We start from the raw sequence: 12,349 nt of genomic DNA, 5'->3' as shown, positions 1-12,349 counted from the left end.
TAGCCAATCCTCAAACTACCTTCCTCTAGGATAATTTCATGGAGTTAACAGGTGTGTGATTTTAAGTTCCTGTGAGAATTCTCTGTTCATGTTTCAAGTTTTATTATTTTGACCAAGGGAAGTTTTCTTTCATAACAAAATGAACTTACAGATCAAAGATGTAGCTCAGTGATGGAACACTCACCTAATAAGTGTGCAGGCACTGAGGTTCAACCTCCTAATAGAGAAAATTATGCATAGGATCTATATTAATTTGTTAGTACATGTGAAATATTTTCCCTTGGTCTTTACTCTCTTCTGTTTTATAGCTATGGCTACTTACTTTAATATTAAAATACAAGTTTTTTTCAATGCTCTTGAAAGAACCTATACATAGGAAAGACTTCAAATATCTTATTTGAAAATTTATTCCAAGTAATTCATTTAATATGGACTCCACAGATTCTTGCCAAATTGGCCATTGAACATGGCTAATCTAACTTCATGAGTATGAGTGGTTTGCCTGCATGTATGGATGTGCACCGTGTGTGTGTGTGTGTGTGTGTGTGTGTGTGTGTGTGTGCGCGCGCGCCTGATACTTTGGAAGTCAGAAGAAGACACCAAATCCCCTGGAACTGGAATTACAGATGGTTGTTAGCCACCATGTGCGTACTAGGACCTGAACCTGTAAAAAGCAATGAGTGCTTTTAATCACTGAGTCATCTCTCCAGGCTGAACTTACCTATTTTTAAAAATATGGATCCTCTGAGTTAAGAGGAGCTAGAGATTCCATGTGCTTTGTTCTCCAGTGCATCTGTGATGCCTCTGAAGGTAAAGTGTGTGTGTGTGTGTGTGTGTGTGTGTGAGTGTGTGTGTGTGTGTATGTATGTATGTGTATGTGTGTGTGTGAGTGTGTGAGTGTGTAGACGTTTACCATCTTTAGTTTGGTAGTGCAGACAGTTACTCTGACTGTACTTAGGTTTTGAAAGTACCCGATCTTAGGAACTGTTTCTTCTAGGAATTTTCCAAGGAAGTTGATGAGAAGTCCTCCCTGAAGTCTGCGGTCCTGAGCACTGGGAACCAGCTTCTCCACCTGAAGGAGGCAGACACAGCCACACTGAGAACGTCTCTGGCACAATTCGAGCAGAAATGGACAATGCTGATAACCCAGCTTCCAGACATTCAAGAGAAACTTCACCAGGTAAGTGTCTAAAGACATAGTGTTTAAATTAGCATGCACTGGTTAGCTCACGACTCTTAAAATTATCTTTCTAACTCACTCATTTTCTTTGACACTGCCTAGCTCCCAACACACACACATACACACACACACACACACACACACACGCACGCACGCACGCACGCGCGCACACACACACTACTGAATATAGGTCTTAATTACTAGACTCTCCTCCAATGAGGTCTTTCTTACGAGAGAGATCAAGCTTAATTACTTTATTTCTTGGTTGTCTCTGTGCCACTGAGTTGGCTTATATGGATTTTATATTGTTTGGGGGTCGCTTGTTTGAAACTTTAATACTGGGTTTGTCTTCATGGCTAATCTGCATAATCATGTCGCAAGACTGTCTATCAAAGCAGGTGTCTTCCTTAGCGATGCCCTGATCCATCCGGTTAACGGCAGGTAATTAAATGGAAATCGTTCTGCCCTTGCAGCTTCAGATGGAGAAATTGCCTTCTCGCAGCGCCATCTCCGAGATGATCAGCTGGATGGACGCTGTGGAGCCTCAGGCTGCAGGCGAGGACGCTGAGCTCTCCCAGCGTTCTGTGGCTCAAGTCAAAAGTCGTCTGCAGAAGCTCAAGGTAATTATACAGCAGGGGCTGAGGCCTTTTCACTGAATATGGGAGCACGTCACTTAGAGGGGAAAAGCAGACTCGAGAGACCTGTGAGATAGGATCAAGAGAAACAGATCTGAAGGAGGCTGGAAGGGAAGGGAGTGGCAAATTACTCTAGGGAAGACAATCCAAGTTCTTAATGGACTCCCTGAGCTCATCTTTTCACCCACCACATCAGCACCAATTCCAGCTTGGGTGCCTCACCCCTTCTGGCACCTTCCCCCACACACACATGCTGGGTGCACGCTGCCCCTGCTGTCTGAAATGTCACTACCCGCTTTACACATACTCTGATCCACGTATGACTTCGGAGGCTCTTCCACCCCAGGTCTCCTTGCCCGGTTAGATGAATCTGCCAGACTTGTCTCTGTGACCTTTTCTCTAGCTCCAGTGCTATTACCACTGCTTAGCTTCGTCCCTGTTTCCTTCCCTGCCTTGACTGAGATTCCCACCTGGAAGAAATACCCCAATGTTTGGCTTGCAGTGGTCACTAATGTCCCCGAGGAAAAGAAAAGTTTATGTCCTTCCAGATCTGAATTTTGAGATTTCATGAGCATATAACAAGACACAGTCATGTGTGCCAAGGAGTGTGCCAGGCAGGTAAATGAGGAGCCTGGGCGTGGCCTTCAAAGAGCTGGCAGTGATGGAGCTAGTGTCTGGAAGGCAGAAGATGAATCACTTATTGGCCAAGAATGAGTGTGGCAGAATTTTTTTTTCTTCTTTGCAAGATCAGGTCTCACTGTAGCCCTGGGTGACCTATAACTTGCTTATGTAAACCAGGCTGGCCTCAAATCCTAGAGATCTGTCTGCTTCTACCTCCCAAGAACTAGGATTAAAGGTGTATGTCATCACGTCTGGCCTGATTTGGGTTTTTACCTACCATCACATCTTAGCTTGAATGCCTGGTAGCATCTTCAAAAGGTCTGCATAAGCTACAGTTACTAGAACATTCTACTTGCTTCCTCCTGGCTGTCTCCATTAGCAGAGCTAGAACTTTCTTGAGTAAAACCCAACAGATGACAGGCTTGACAGATACATAGTTACCCTTGGTGGGTTTAGGATCAGGGTAGAACTTAAAGCCATGATAGAACAAAATAACCATAGAAGGCCGTTGTCACCAAGGGATAGTACAGCTGCCTAAGTTGGCCAGGTTCTCTATAGGTGTGACAGACCCTTTTGCTTTCTGTCCTGTTGTACCTTGAGTTGTCAAATGGCTCAGAATCTCACATAACTCTCAGGCAACTTCTCTTTGTCAGACCAGGGACCTGCTAGCCCAGTACAGAGAGCAGCTCCCATTATGTGGTGCAGTTTCCAGTGTGTTCAAAGGGAAGTGAGTCACGCTGTGCCTAAGAATGTGTTGCAGATAGAGCAACCACTCTGACCCCGCGGAAGGTGGGGAAAGCGGGAGGCGCTTCCGACGGTGGGATCGCGCCCCCTAGAGTCCAGCCATATGAACAATACAGTTTGTGTGATGGCCTTCCACCCTGACAATGGTGTTTCATTTTGCTTGTCCGTGTGTTTTAGGAGTTCAGAATGGAGATGGACTACAAGCAATGGATAGTTGACTTCGTTAACCAGTCACTGCTTCAGCTAAGCACCTGCGATGTCGAAAGCAAGCGCTATGAAAGGACGGAGTTTGCCGAGCACCTGGGGGAGATGAACCGCCAGTGGCACCGAGTGCACGGAACCCTGAATAGAAAGGTGTGTCCTGTAGTCACCCTTGGATGATTGAATTCATCCTTGCAAAATGCCCCTTGCTGAGAGCTCCTACGCGCTCTTCAGAAAGCTGATATGCGTTCTGAAGCCTCCTAACCGCCCCAGTTGCAGCCCCTGTAAAACCCCGCGCTTGCGCGTTTCCCGTGGGTGCACGCAACAGAGGAAGAGAGTGACGCTTGCGGTTCTGTTGAGATTTCCTGGGGAAATAAAGTTGGGCAAGTGAAAAGGAATATGTCAGGCCACCAAAAGATCAGAGAGTTTGGCATTTTCTGTGGAAACATGTCCAAAGGGACAAAGCAGTTTCATCTTTGAGATGACTGAACAAGAAAAAAGAAATGCGCGCGGCGGGTTTCCACTGCGCGACTCATGAAATGTGGAGAAAACTTGTTCATGAGAATAGTAACAAATACCCCATCTCTTTTCTGTATTAAAATAAAAGCACACAAGTGTATTTATTTAATTAAGATTCCTATTTAAATTTTCAAGTACATGAATAGATGAACAACTTGATAGTTCTCAAAATCAGAAATTCTGGTTAAGCCAGGCGGTGGTGGCACACTTTTAATCGCAGCATGCAAGAGGCAGAGGCAGGCAGATCTCTGTGAGTTCGAGGCCAGCTTGGTCTACAGAGTGAGTTCTGGTCCAGCCAGAATTGTTCCACGGAGAAGCCCTGTCTCGAAAAGTCAAGAAAATAAAAAAGAAGAAATCTAGTTAATAGATAAACATAGTTGAACACTCCTTTGGGCCACCAGCTCACAAATAATGACACGGAGACTTACTATTAATAATGAAAATCTGGCCTTCACTTAGACTTGGTTTTTTCTATCTCTTATAACTTAAATTAACCCATTTCTGTTCATCTGCATTCTGTCACGTACTGCAGGAAGTGCGATACGCGCACTTCCTGCTTCTTCTGTGTCTCCTGGTGTCTGTGTCTGACACCTAGATTCATCTCCTACTCCTTACTATCTGTCTCCCGGAAATCCCGCCCACACCTCCTGCCTCGCTATTGGCCGTTAGGCTTTACACTAATCACAGCACTACACCTTCACACGGTGTACAAATATCCCACAACAAATAAAAATGGAAATGTATCCATCTTAATCCTCAGACACCCAAAACAAACACTATAGGACATAGAGCTAATTAGTTAGCAAAATAAAACCCAAAGCTACACTGTTGGTGTGGGAATGACCTAAAATTTCTTTGAAAAATATTGGGAATGTTTTTAAAAAAAAAATCTAAAATTTCATTGGATCCCTTAATCATCCAGTGTAGTTCTTAGACAGTCATTTTAAGTGGATTGATAGTCCTCCCAAAAAGAAGTATACCAAATGTTCTCAGTATTATTTATACTTGCAAAAATGTACAGGGCCTTAATTTCCAACCTTAGAACAATTGATCAAGTGATACTGTGTCCATCTAAGAAGAGATCTTTTATTTTTTTATTTTATGTTTTTTGAGACAGGGTCTTGCTATATAGACCAGGTTAGCTTTGAACTCCCAGATCTACCAGCTGAGTTCTGAGACTAAAGGCTCACCTGGCTGGGTATGTCTCAACCCGGTGAGCTTGCAGACCAACAGAAGAAGAATAAAACTTTGTATATACCGTGATTACATAATGAAATTGTATTACAAATAAGAATCAGAACTAGAAAATAACCTGTCTTGTTAAACTGTTGAATTATTTGAGATGTTGATGGCCTATCGATGTCTATCAAGAAACTGCTAAGCAGGGCTGCAAAGATGGCTCAGTGATTAAAAGCACTGGCTGCTCTTGGCAGAGGACTCAAGTTCTGTTCCCAGCACCTACACGGTGGCCCACAGCTGTCTGTAACTCCAGTCCCAGGGGAATCTGATGACGTCGTCAGACCTCTGCAGGTACCAGACATACACGGTGCATCTATACATGCAGGCTGAACATCCCTACACATACAATAAGTCAATAAGGCTAAAAAAAATTTAAAGAAAATAATTGTTAGGCAACTCTAGAGAGTCAGAAGAAGAAAACTTCCTTTAACTATACCAGTGTTAATGAAGGATATAATAAAAAATATTGAAGTTTAGAAACATAATTTTGTTTGGCATAGATACTATGAAACTCCAGAGCAGTTAGCTCTCTCAACAGATTATGTTTTATTTTTTTTAAAAAAAAATGTGTTTTTGTTTTTCATAGAGAGGAGTTATTTTGACTTACAAATCTTCATTCCAGAATGACCAGTTCATTTTTGTTATGTAAAATATTTAACAACTTTTAAAAGAAACCAAGTTATCTTTTCATTTCAAAAGGATGCAAATCCTGTAGCAAAATAAAATTAGCTAACCACATAATGCTATTTACATTTTGTATTAGTTATTCTTCTGTTGCTGGGATAAAATACTATGACCAAGTCAACTTATATAAGGGAGAGTTTATTTGGGCTTATAGTTCCAGAGAGAGAAGAGCCTATCATGACAGGAAGGCATGGTGACCTGAGCAAGAAACCAAGAGATCACTGGGTTTTGTTTCTTTGTTTGGTTGGTTGGGTTTGTTTGTTTTTTTGATTTTTCAAAACAGGTTTTCTCTGTGTAGCTTTGGAACCTATTCTGGAACTCTCTCTCTAGTGTGAAATCCACCTGCCTCTGCCTCCTGAGTGCTGGGATTAAAAGCGTGCACCACTGCCACCCAGTTTGAGAGACCATGTTTTTTTTTTTTTTTTTTTTTTTTTTTTAGTTTTTCGAGACAGGGTTTCTCTGTAGCTTTGGAGCCTGTCCTGGCACTAGCTCTTGTAGACCAGGCTGGTCTCGAACTCACAGAGATCCGCCTGCCTCTGCCTCCCGAGTGCTGGGATTAAAGGCGTGCGCCACCACCGCCCGGCTGAGACCATGTTTTTAACAGGAAGCCAGGAGCAGAGAGAGCAGACTGGAAGTAGGGTGAGGCTGTATAGCTTCAAAGCCCGCTCCTCTAGCACGACCACACCGCTTACATCTCCCAAAACCTCTCCACCATCTCGGAGCGAGGTGTTACAAACACCAGAGCCTATGGGGGACATTCCCATGCGAACTGTCACACATTTTTAAGAAGAGAGATGAAAGTAAATTTTCCTTCGTAACATTTTTTTCTCCATCACATACAGATACAACATTTGGAACAACTTCTGGAAAGTATCACCGAGAATGAAAACAAAATACAGAATTTGAACAGTTGGTTGGAGGCACAGGAAGAGAAGTTGAAGATACTCCAAAAACCCGAAAGTGCCATCTCCATGGAGAAGCTCCTCCTGGACTGCCAGGTGAGGAGGGGCAGCATCCTGCCCACCCGGTGTCTGGGCCACACAGTGCCCACACCTGTCCTGAGGAAGAGGAAAGATGCTGTAGTTCCTGGAGATGCTGCTCCAGCTCCCCTGCGCACTCAGTGATGCGTTGCTTAGTGACAGGGACACATCGGAGAGGTCCATGGTTAGCGAACGCTGTCCCAGCCTCTACTTACAGACACCTAGGATGGGGTTGCCTGCTACACGCCAGGGCAGTATGGGATTGCCGACACGCGTATGGTGCATGACCATACTTACTTTTTCGTATAAGTTAGACAAGAGTCCATGGGTTTTAAATAATTGTAAAGTGATACTTTTTCAATCATAGGCAGAAGGCCCTTGCGTGGTCTTTGTTGCTTTTTATGAGGTTTGAATGTCACTTTTAAGGAAAGGAAACATTTCCGGGGAATTTTGGCTTCCGTGCCTTCCCATCTGTATTTTTTATTATTTTGCCCAGCGTTGGCAAAATGACTCGGATGTTTCCATTATGCTTAGTCTTGCCTTCTGCACTTTGCCCGAAGAAGATCATTTTCTGCCACCTGTTGTGTACAGTGGTCTAGAAGGACCACTTGTCCCTTGGACCCGGTCACACTTGGGTATAAGGGCGTTTATCCATTGGCCAGGTCACGCCACCCTCAAAACTCTCGCCAAGGTGTGGCCCCATCCTTGGAAGCGCAACCAGAGCTAGTCATGCCCCAGTCACAGGTCACTTGTCACCATGGCTGCAGAGGGCCAGTGCTGCTTCTGCCTTTGCTGTGGGAAGGCTCCCCACCAGCCTAGCTCCCTGGTGTAATAGGAGTGGCTGGGCTGCGTCCCCAGCACCCTGGCCGCCTGCTAGCTTATGCCCGAAATAACAACACACAAACTGTATTCTTTTAAACACTGCTTGGCCCATTTCTATCTAGCCTCTTCTAGGCTAATTCTCACATATTAATTTAGCCCATTTCTAATCATCTGTGTAGCACAGCTAGGTGCGCTTACCGGGAAGATTCTAACCTACGTCCATCCTGGGTCGGAGCTTCATCGCGTGTGTCTCAGAGAGCAGAGCTATCGCATCTGGAGAGCGGAGCATGGCGTCTCTGAGCTCACTTCCTCTTCCTCCCAGCATTCTGTTCTGTTTACTCCTCCCACCTATGTTTTAACCTTTCAGGGCCAAGCAGTTTCTTTATTGCTTAACCAATGAAATCAACAGATTGATATATGACACTCCCACATCAGCTCCCCACTAGCCTCTTCTGGGGCTGGAAAGTTGGGGCAAAGTCCCGTTCTTCTGTGGTTATTGGCAGCTCCCGTCATGAAATAAAAAGAGCAGCAACTAGGAGGTCCTTTCTGAAGGCCACTTCCTGTTTCCACTCCCACTCTCCTCTCTACCTTAGCATCTGCCTGGGGCTCAACATTCCTCTGCAGGAAGCTGCCAGGAGTCGCAAAGTAATGACCTAAGCGAGTCTTCCGTAGATTTGCTTTATGATTTTATTTGTGTGTGTGTGTGTGTGTGTGTGTGTGTGTGTGTGTGTGTGAATATGCCTGTGCCTGGGAGGCCAGCAGCATCAGATACCAACTAGAGCTGGGTGATGAGAATCGCACTATAGGGTCCGTTGCCAGAGTGGTGGGCACTCTCAACATCTGAGCTGTCTCTCCAGCCTTGGGAATTGGGAGATTTCAAAGGTATTTAACACTGTTTCTCACAGACAGGCTGGAGTTAGCTTCTCGGGAAGCTCTGTAATTAGCAAGTCTCTTCATTTCACCTAATGTTTCGCGCTGCAAATCAGGATTTAAAGGAAGATGATTAGCGTTTGGGTGAGGTGGGAGCTGGCATACGTAAAGAAGTACCAGAAGGTTCCAGTGATACAAGGGTGGGCTGCAGGAGGGCTGGGCCCAGTCCGTGTTATTTCGAGGAGGAGAAGCAAGAGCAGATGCTTGTAGGGGAGGGCTGGTGTGCTAGTACGGCCAAGCTTATTATTTATACTATCGGTTGTGGTCTGCTGTAAAAGTGGTGTTTGTAAGCCAGGCGGTGGTGGCGCACGCCTTTAATCCCAGCACTGGGGAGGCAGAGGCAGGCGGATCTCTGTGAGTTCGAGGCCAGCCTGGTCTACAAGAGCTAGTTCCAGGACAGGAACCAAAAAAGCTACAGAGAAACCTTGTCTCGAAAATCCAAAAAAAAAAGTGTGTTTGTGTGTTGATACTTCCTCTCAGCTCCCTGCTAAGTAGTCCTCTTACAGAACCGTCCTTGCACTGTAGAGGAAACATGGCGAGTTGCTGGAAGCTACTCTTAGAAATCTTATGGATGATGGTTAGAAATTTGAAGGACACAGCGATTCAGCATTTTCAAACACATTTCGAGGCATCGTATTACAAGGACAAAGTGTGGCTCCTGGGCAGGAGTGGGGGAGGGGTGAGCAGGGCGGTGCTCTATGAGTCCTGCTGGCAAAGCGAGCTTCCGAGGTACTCCTTTGTCTGCAGAACAACCGCCGGGAAACGCAGCCCCTTGCCAGCGAGGACCCCCACGCGCGCGCGCACACAGGGTGTTGTTGAAGCGAAGGGTCCAGCCATGTGCAGGTGTGGAAGAATACAGAGATCAGAGTTTCTGTCACTTCATGCCCTGGCTGCCCAGGCCCACTTCCAAACGTGAGAATCACCTTTGTGGATCTCACTGTATATACCAGACTAGCCCCAAACTCATAGCCATCCTCCTGCCTCACCTTCGTGCGATGAGCCGCAGAGCCAGTGGGGTGGCTTTTTGAGTGCCTTAATAGATGAAGATACAAAAAGACCGCAAGTTGTTAAGCAACTGAAGAGGCAGGAACCGTGCTCCTGTCGTTTAAGTGCTGCTTGGCGGTGTGCAAGCGCCTTCTTCCGGCTTGTGGTTTCATTAAATTCAAGTTATGAATGGCCCTGGGTGCTAAGGAAATGGGGACTTGGGGTCTGATGACTTGGGCCACACTGCTAGTGCGGGGAGTTGTCTGACAAAGACTATCTGTCCCGCATGACTTCCATCCTATGCCAACAACCTGTTCCCTAGACGCTCCTAAAATAGAGAATATAAAGTTGAATTAAGAATATCTGTGAGGTAATCCCAGCACTCGGGAGGCAGAGGCAGGTGGATCTCTGTGAGTTCGAGACCAGCCTGGTCTACAGAACTAGTTCCAGGACAGGCCCCAAAGCCACAGAGAAATCCTGTCTCAAAAAACAAAACAAAAAAAAAAGAATATCTGTGAGGCTGGCCGAGATGGCTCGTGCCTATAATCCCAACACTCAGGGGGCTGAGGCAGGAGGTTCGTGAACTTGAGGCCAGCCTGGGCTACATGACAAAGGCCCTGTCTTAAAAAGTGAAGTATGTTTAAAATGCCGCTGCTGCGGGTGTTACGTATGTTGCGGGTGTTCCCTGTGTGCTCCACCGGCAGTTTTCACTTGAAAAGAGTAAACTCCTGTTTGCTTATTGTTCTGTAGTGTGACGCTTGTGTGTGTGTGTTGTCTAGGACATAGAAAATCAACTTGCCGTGAAATCCAAAGCACTGGATGAGCTGAGACAAAGCTCGCTGACTCTGGAGGGGGGAGACATGCCGCTGCTAGAAGACATGGCGTCTGGGATTGATGACCTGTTTCAAAAGAAGAGTAATGTGACCAGCCAGGTAAGAGACATCACTCAGTCTCCCCAGACAGTCTTTTCGCTTGTTGTTGTTACTGTTCTCTTATCACAGAGATTTGCCCCCTGTTAAAAAAAACCAGAGAGCTGCTGAGAGACACACTGAAGTGGAAAGAGGCGTTTCAAGTCCATGCCCTAAATAATTGGCGGCAAAGCTGTAGATCATGATGGGGCACTGTCAGGCAGGAGACCCTCTTGGCTATCTTTGTTTTGTCTAACATACTCAGGCAAGCACAAATGTCTCCGTTACTCAGGCCAGCTGAACATCTGGCAGTGTTTCCAGGTCAGCTCCCGGCAGCAGTTAGGAAGAAGCAGCACAGCATGTAGGAGGTGCAGCAAGCAGGAAGGGAGGGGTCCATATCACTTAGCCTCGGGAGCTGGGGGCAGGGTGGGCTTAGGGAGAATACCAGAGGTGGGCAGAGAGAAGGGAGATGCCCCTGCAAAGAAGAGCACCAGAAGAGAAAGCTGAGGTTGGCCAAGGGCGTTTCCCTCCCACCCAGGGAGGATGCTCTGAAAGCCAGCCAATTATGCGTTTGTGTTTCCTCCAGAATCCTCACTGGGTATATACACCATGTACTAAGATCTGCCTTCAACCATTGCTCCTAGGGGGAATTGGGGGACAAGCTGTGTGACTGAAATCCCTAGGCAACCTGAAGCATCATCCCTTCCCTGGGACTCTGGGAAAATAGGGATGAGCTCCCTGAGTCATTTGTCAATCCTGTTTGTTTGAGTTACTCTGCTCGCCAGCAGGAGTTAAGAGAAAGCAGAAAATAATGGAATCATACCCTCAAGGAGCTCGGGCCGTGCAGGAAATGCACACGAACAGATAACAGCAATGTAATGAATACATAATGTCATGAAAATACAGAGGGGAAATTGAATTAAGATAGTGTATATAAAGCATGCAGATATCAGGATCATAGGAGAGGCACAGATAAATGCAAGAGTCCAAGTAAATAAATAAACTTTCCAGCTGACCTTTCAACAAAACTACCAAGCTAATTCACAGGGAGAAGGGGGAGTTTTTTCACAGTGTGCCTTTAGGCACCCGGATATCAACATAAAAAAGAGTGGCACAATGGTGGCTCGGTACCTCATACAGGATTTCACTTGAACCAGCTATAAACATAAGAGTCACAACTGTAAAGCTCTTTAAAAAGCAACCTAAATGTTCACGACTGGCCTTCGAAATAGGACGCTAGAAACGTAAACAGCCAGAGAGGGGAAAAGAAGCTGGGCTTCATGGAAAATGATCACTTGGTCCTTTTGGAGAACATCACTGAGAGGTGCAAAGACAAGCTACTGGGTGGGGAGACCTAGGAATGAGCCCACTCAGTGATTTCTTAACCTTGTTTGTTTAGGTTACCACCAGGAGTAAGAGAAAATAGGACATGGTGGGTTCCTGCCCTCAAGGATGGGGGAAGCATTTGCAGGCGGCACCTTCCTTAAGGGGCTTGAATGTATGGTCATAGGAGTTTCTGCTCTCCCCATAGGTCCATCAGCTCAGGGCCTCCACGCAGTCAGCGCTACAGGAGTGGAAGGCCTTTGACAAGCTCTACGATGAGGCCAACGTGGCGACAACCCAGCTGGCATACTCCATGGAGCACAGCAAGCCTGCTGTTTTGTCCAGGGAGGCCTTGGACTGCCAGGTGCAGAGCCTTCAGGTAAGTCCAACAGTGCGGCCAGCGGTAAAAGTTGAAGGTGGAAGCGAGCATAGTAATGAACGCAGGTGCTTTAGTGCTGTTTGCAGAGAAGCAAAAGGTGGTGAGAGGTACCAAAGGCATATCTTGGAATTTTATTTAAAATTGGGTCTGTGGGCCACAGGAATTAAATGTTGGATTTTTTGTGTCTGTTTACTTTCACG

At 46.0% G+C, this 12,349-nt stretch overlaps 1 protein-coding gene across 2 annotated transcripts in view; it reads left to right on the top strand.

Annotated features, from left to right (window-relative positions):
- The window catches only part of Syne2 (spectrin repeat containing nuclear envelope protein 2), a 135,599-nt gene that overhangs the window by 68,867 nt on the left and 54,383 nt on the right, over nucleotides 1-12,349 (top strand). For both annotated transcript variants that reach the window (XM_041658050.1, XM_041658049.1), the window contains exons 32-37: nucleotides 998-1,180; nucleotides 1,654-1,800; nucleotides 3,358-3,534; nucleotides 6,666-6,821; nucleotides 10,319-10,471; nucleotides 11,979-12,149. In XM_041658050.1, the coding sequence (XP_041513984.1) occupies nucleotides 998-1,180; nucleotides 1,654-1,800; nucleotides 3,358-3,534; nucleotides 6,666-6,821; nucleotides 10,319-10,471; nucleotides 11,979-12,149 (987 nt within the window). The remainder of the gene's footprint in view (nucleotides 1-997; nucleotides 1,181-1,653; nucleotides 1,801-3,357; nucleotides 3,535-6,665; nucleotides 6,822-10,318; nucleotides 10,472-11,978; nucleotides 12,150-12,349) is intronic.

This window comes from Microtus oregoni, unplaced genomic scaffold (assembly GCF_018167655.1).
Source record: "Microtus oregoni isolate MIOR12 unplaced genomic scaffold, Mior012 000009F_ref0000495, whole genome shotgun sequence".
In the NCBI taxonomy this organism is placed as follows: domain Eukaryota; kingdom Metazoa; phylum Chordata; class Mammalia; order Rodentia; family Cricetidae; genus Microtus; species Microtus oregoni.
The sequence above is the reverse complement of the archived record's forward strand: the minus strand, read 5'-3'. Positions and strand labels throughout refer to the sequence as shown.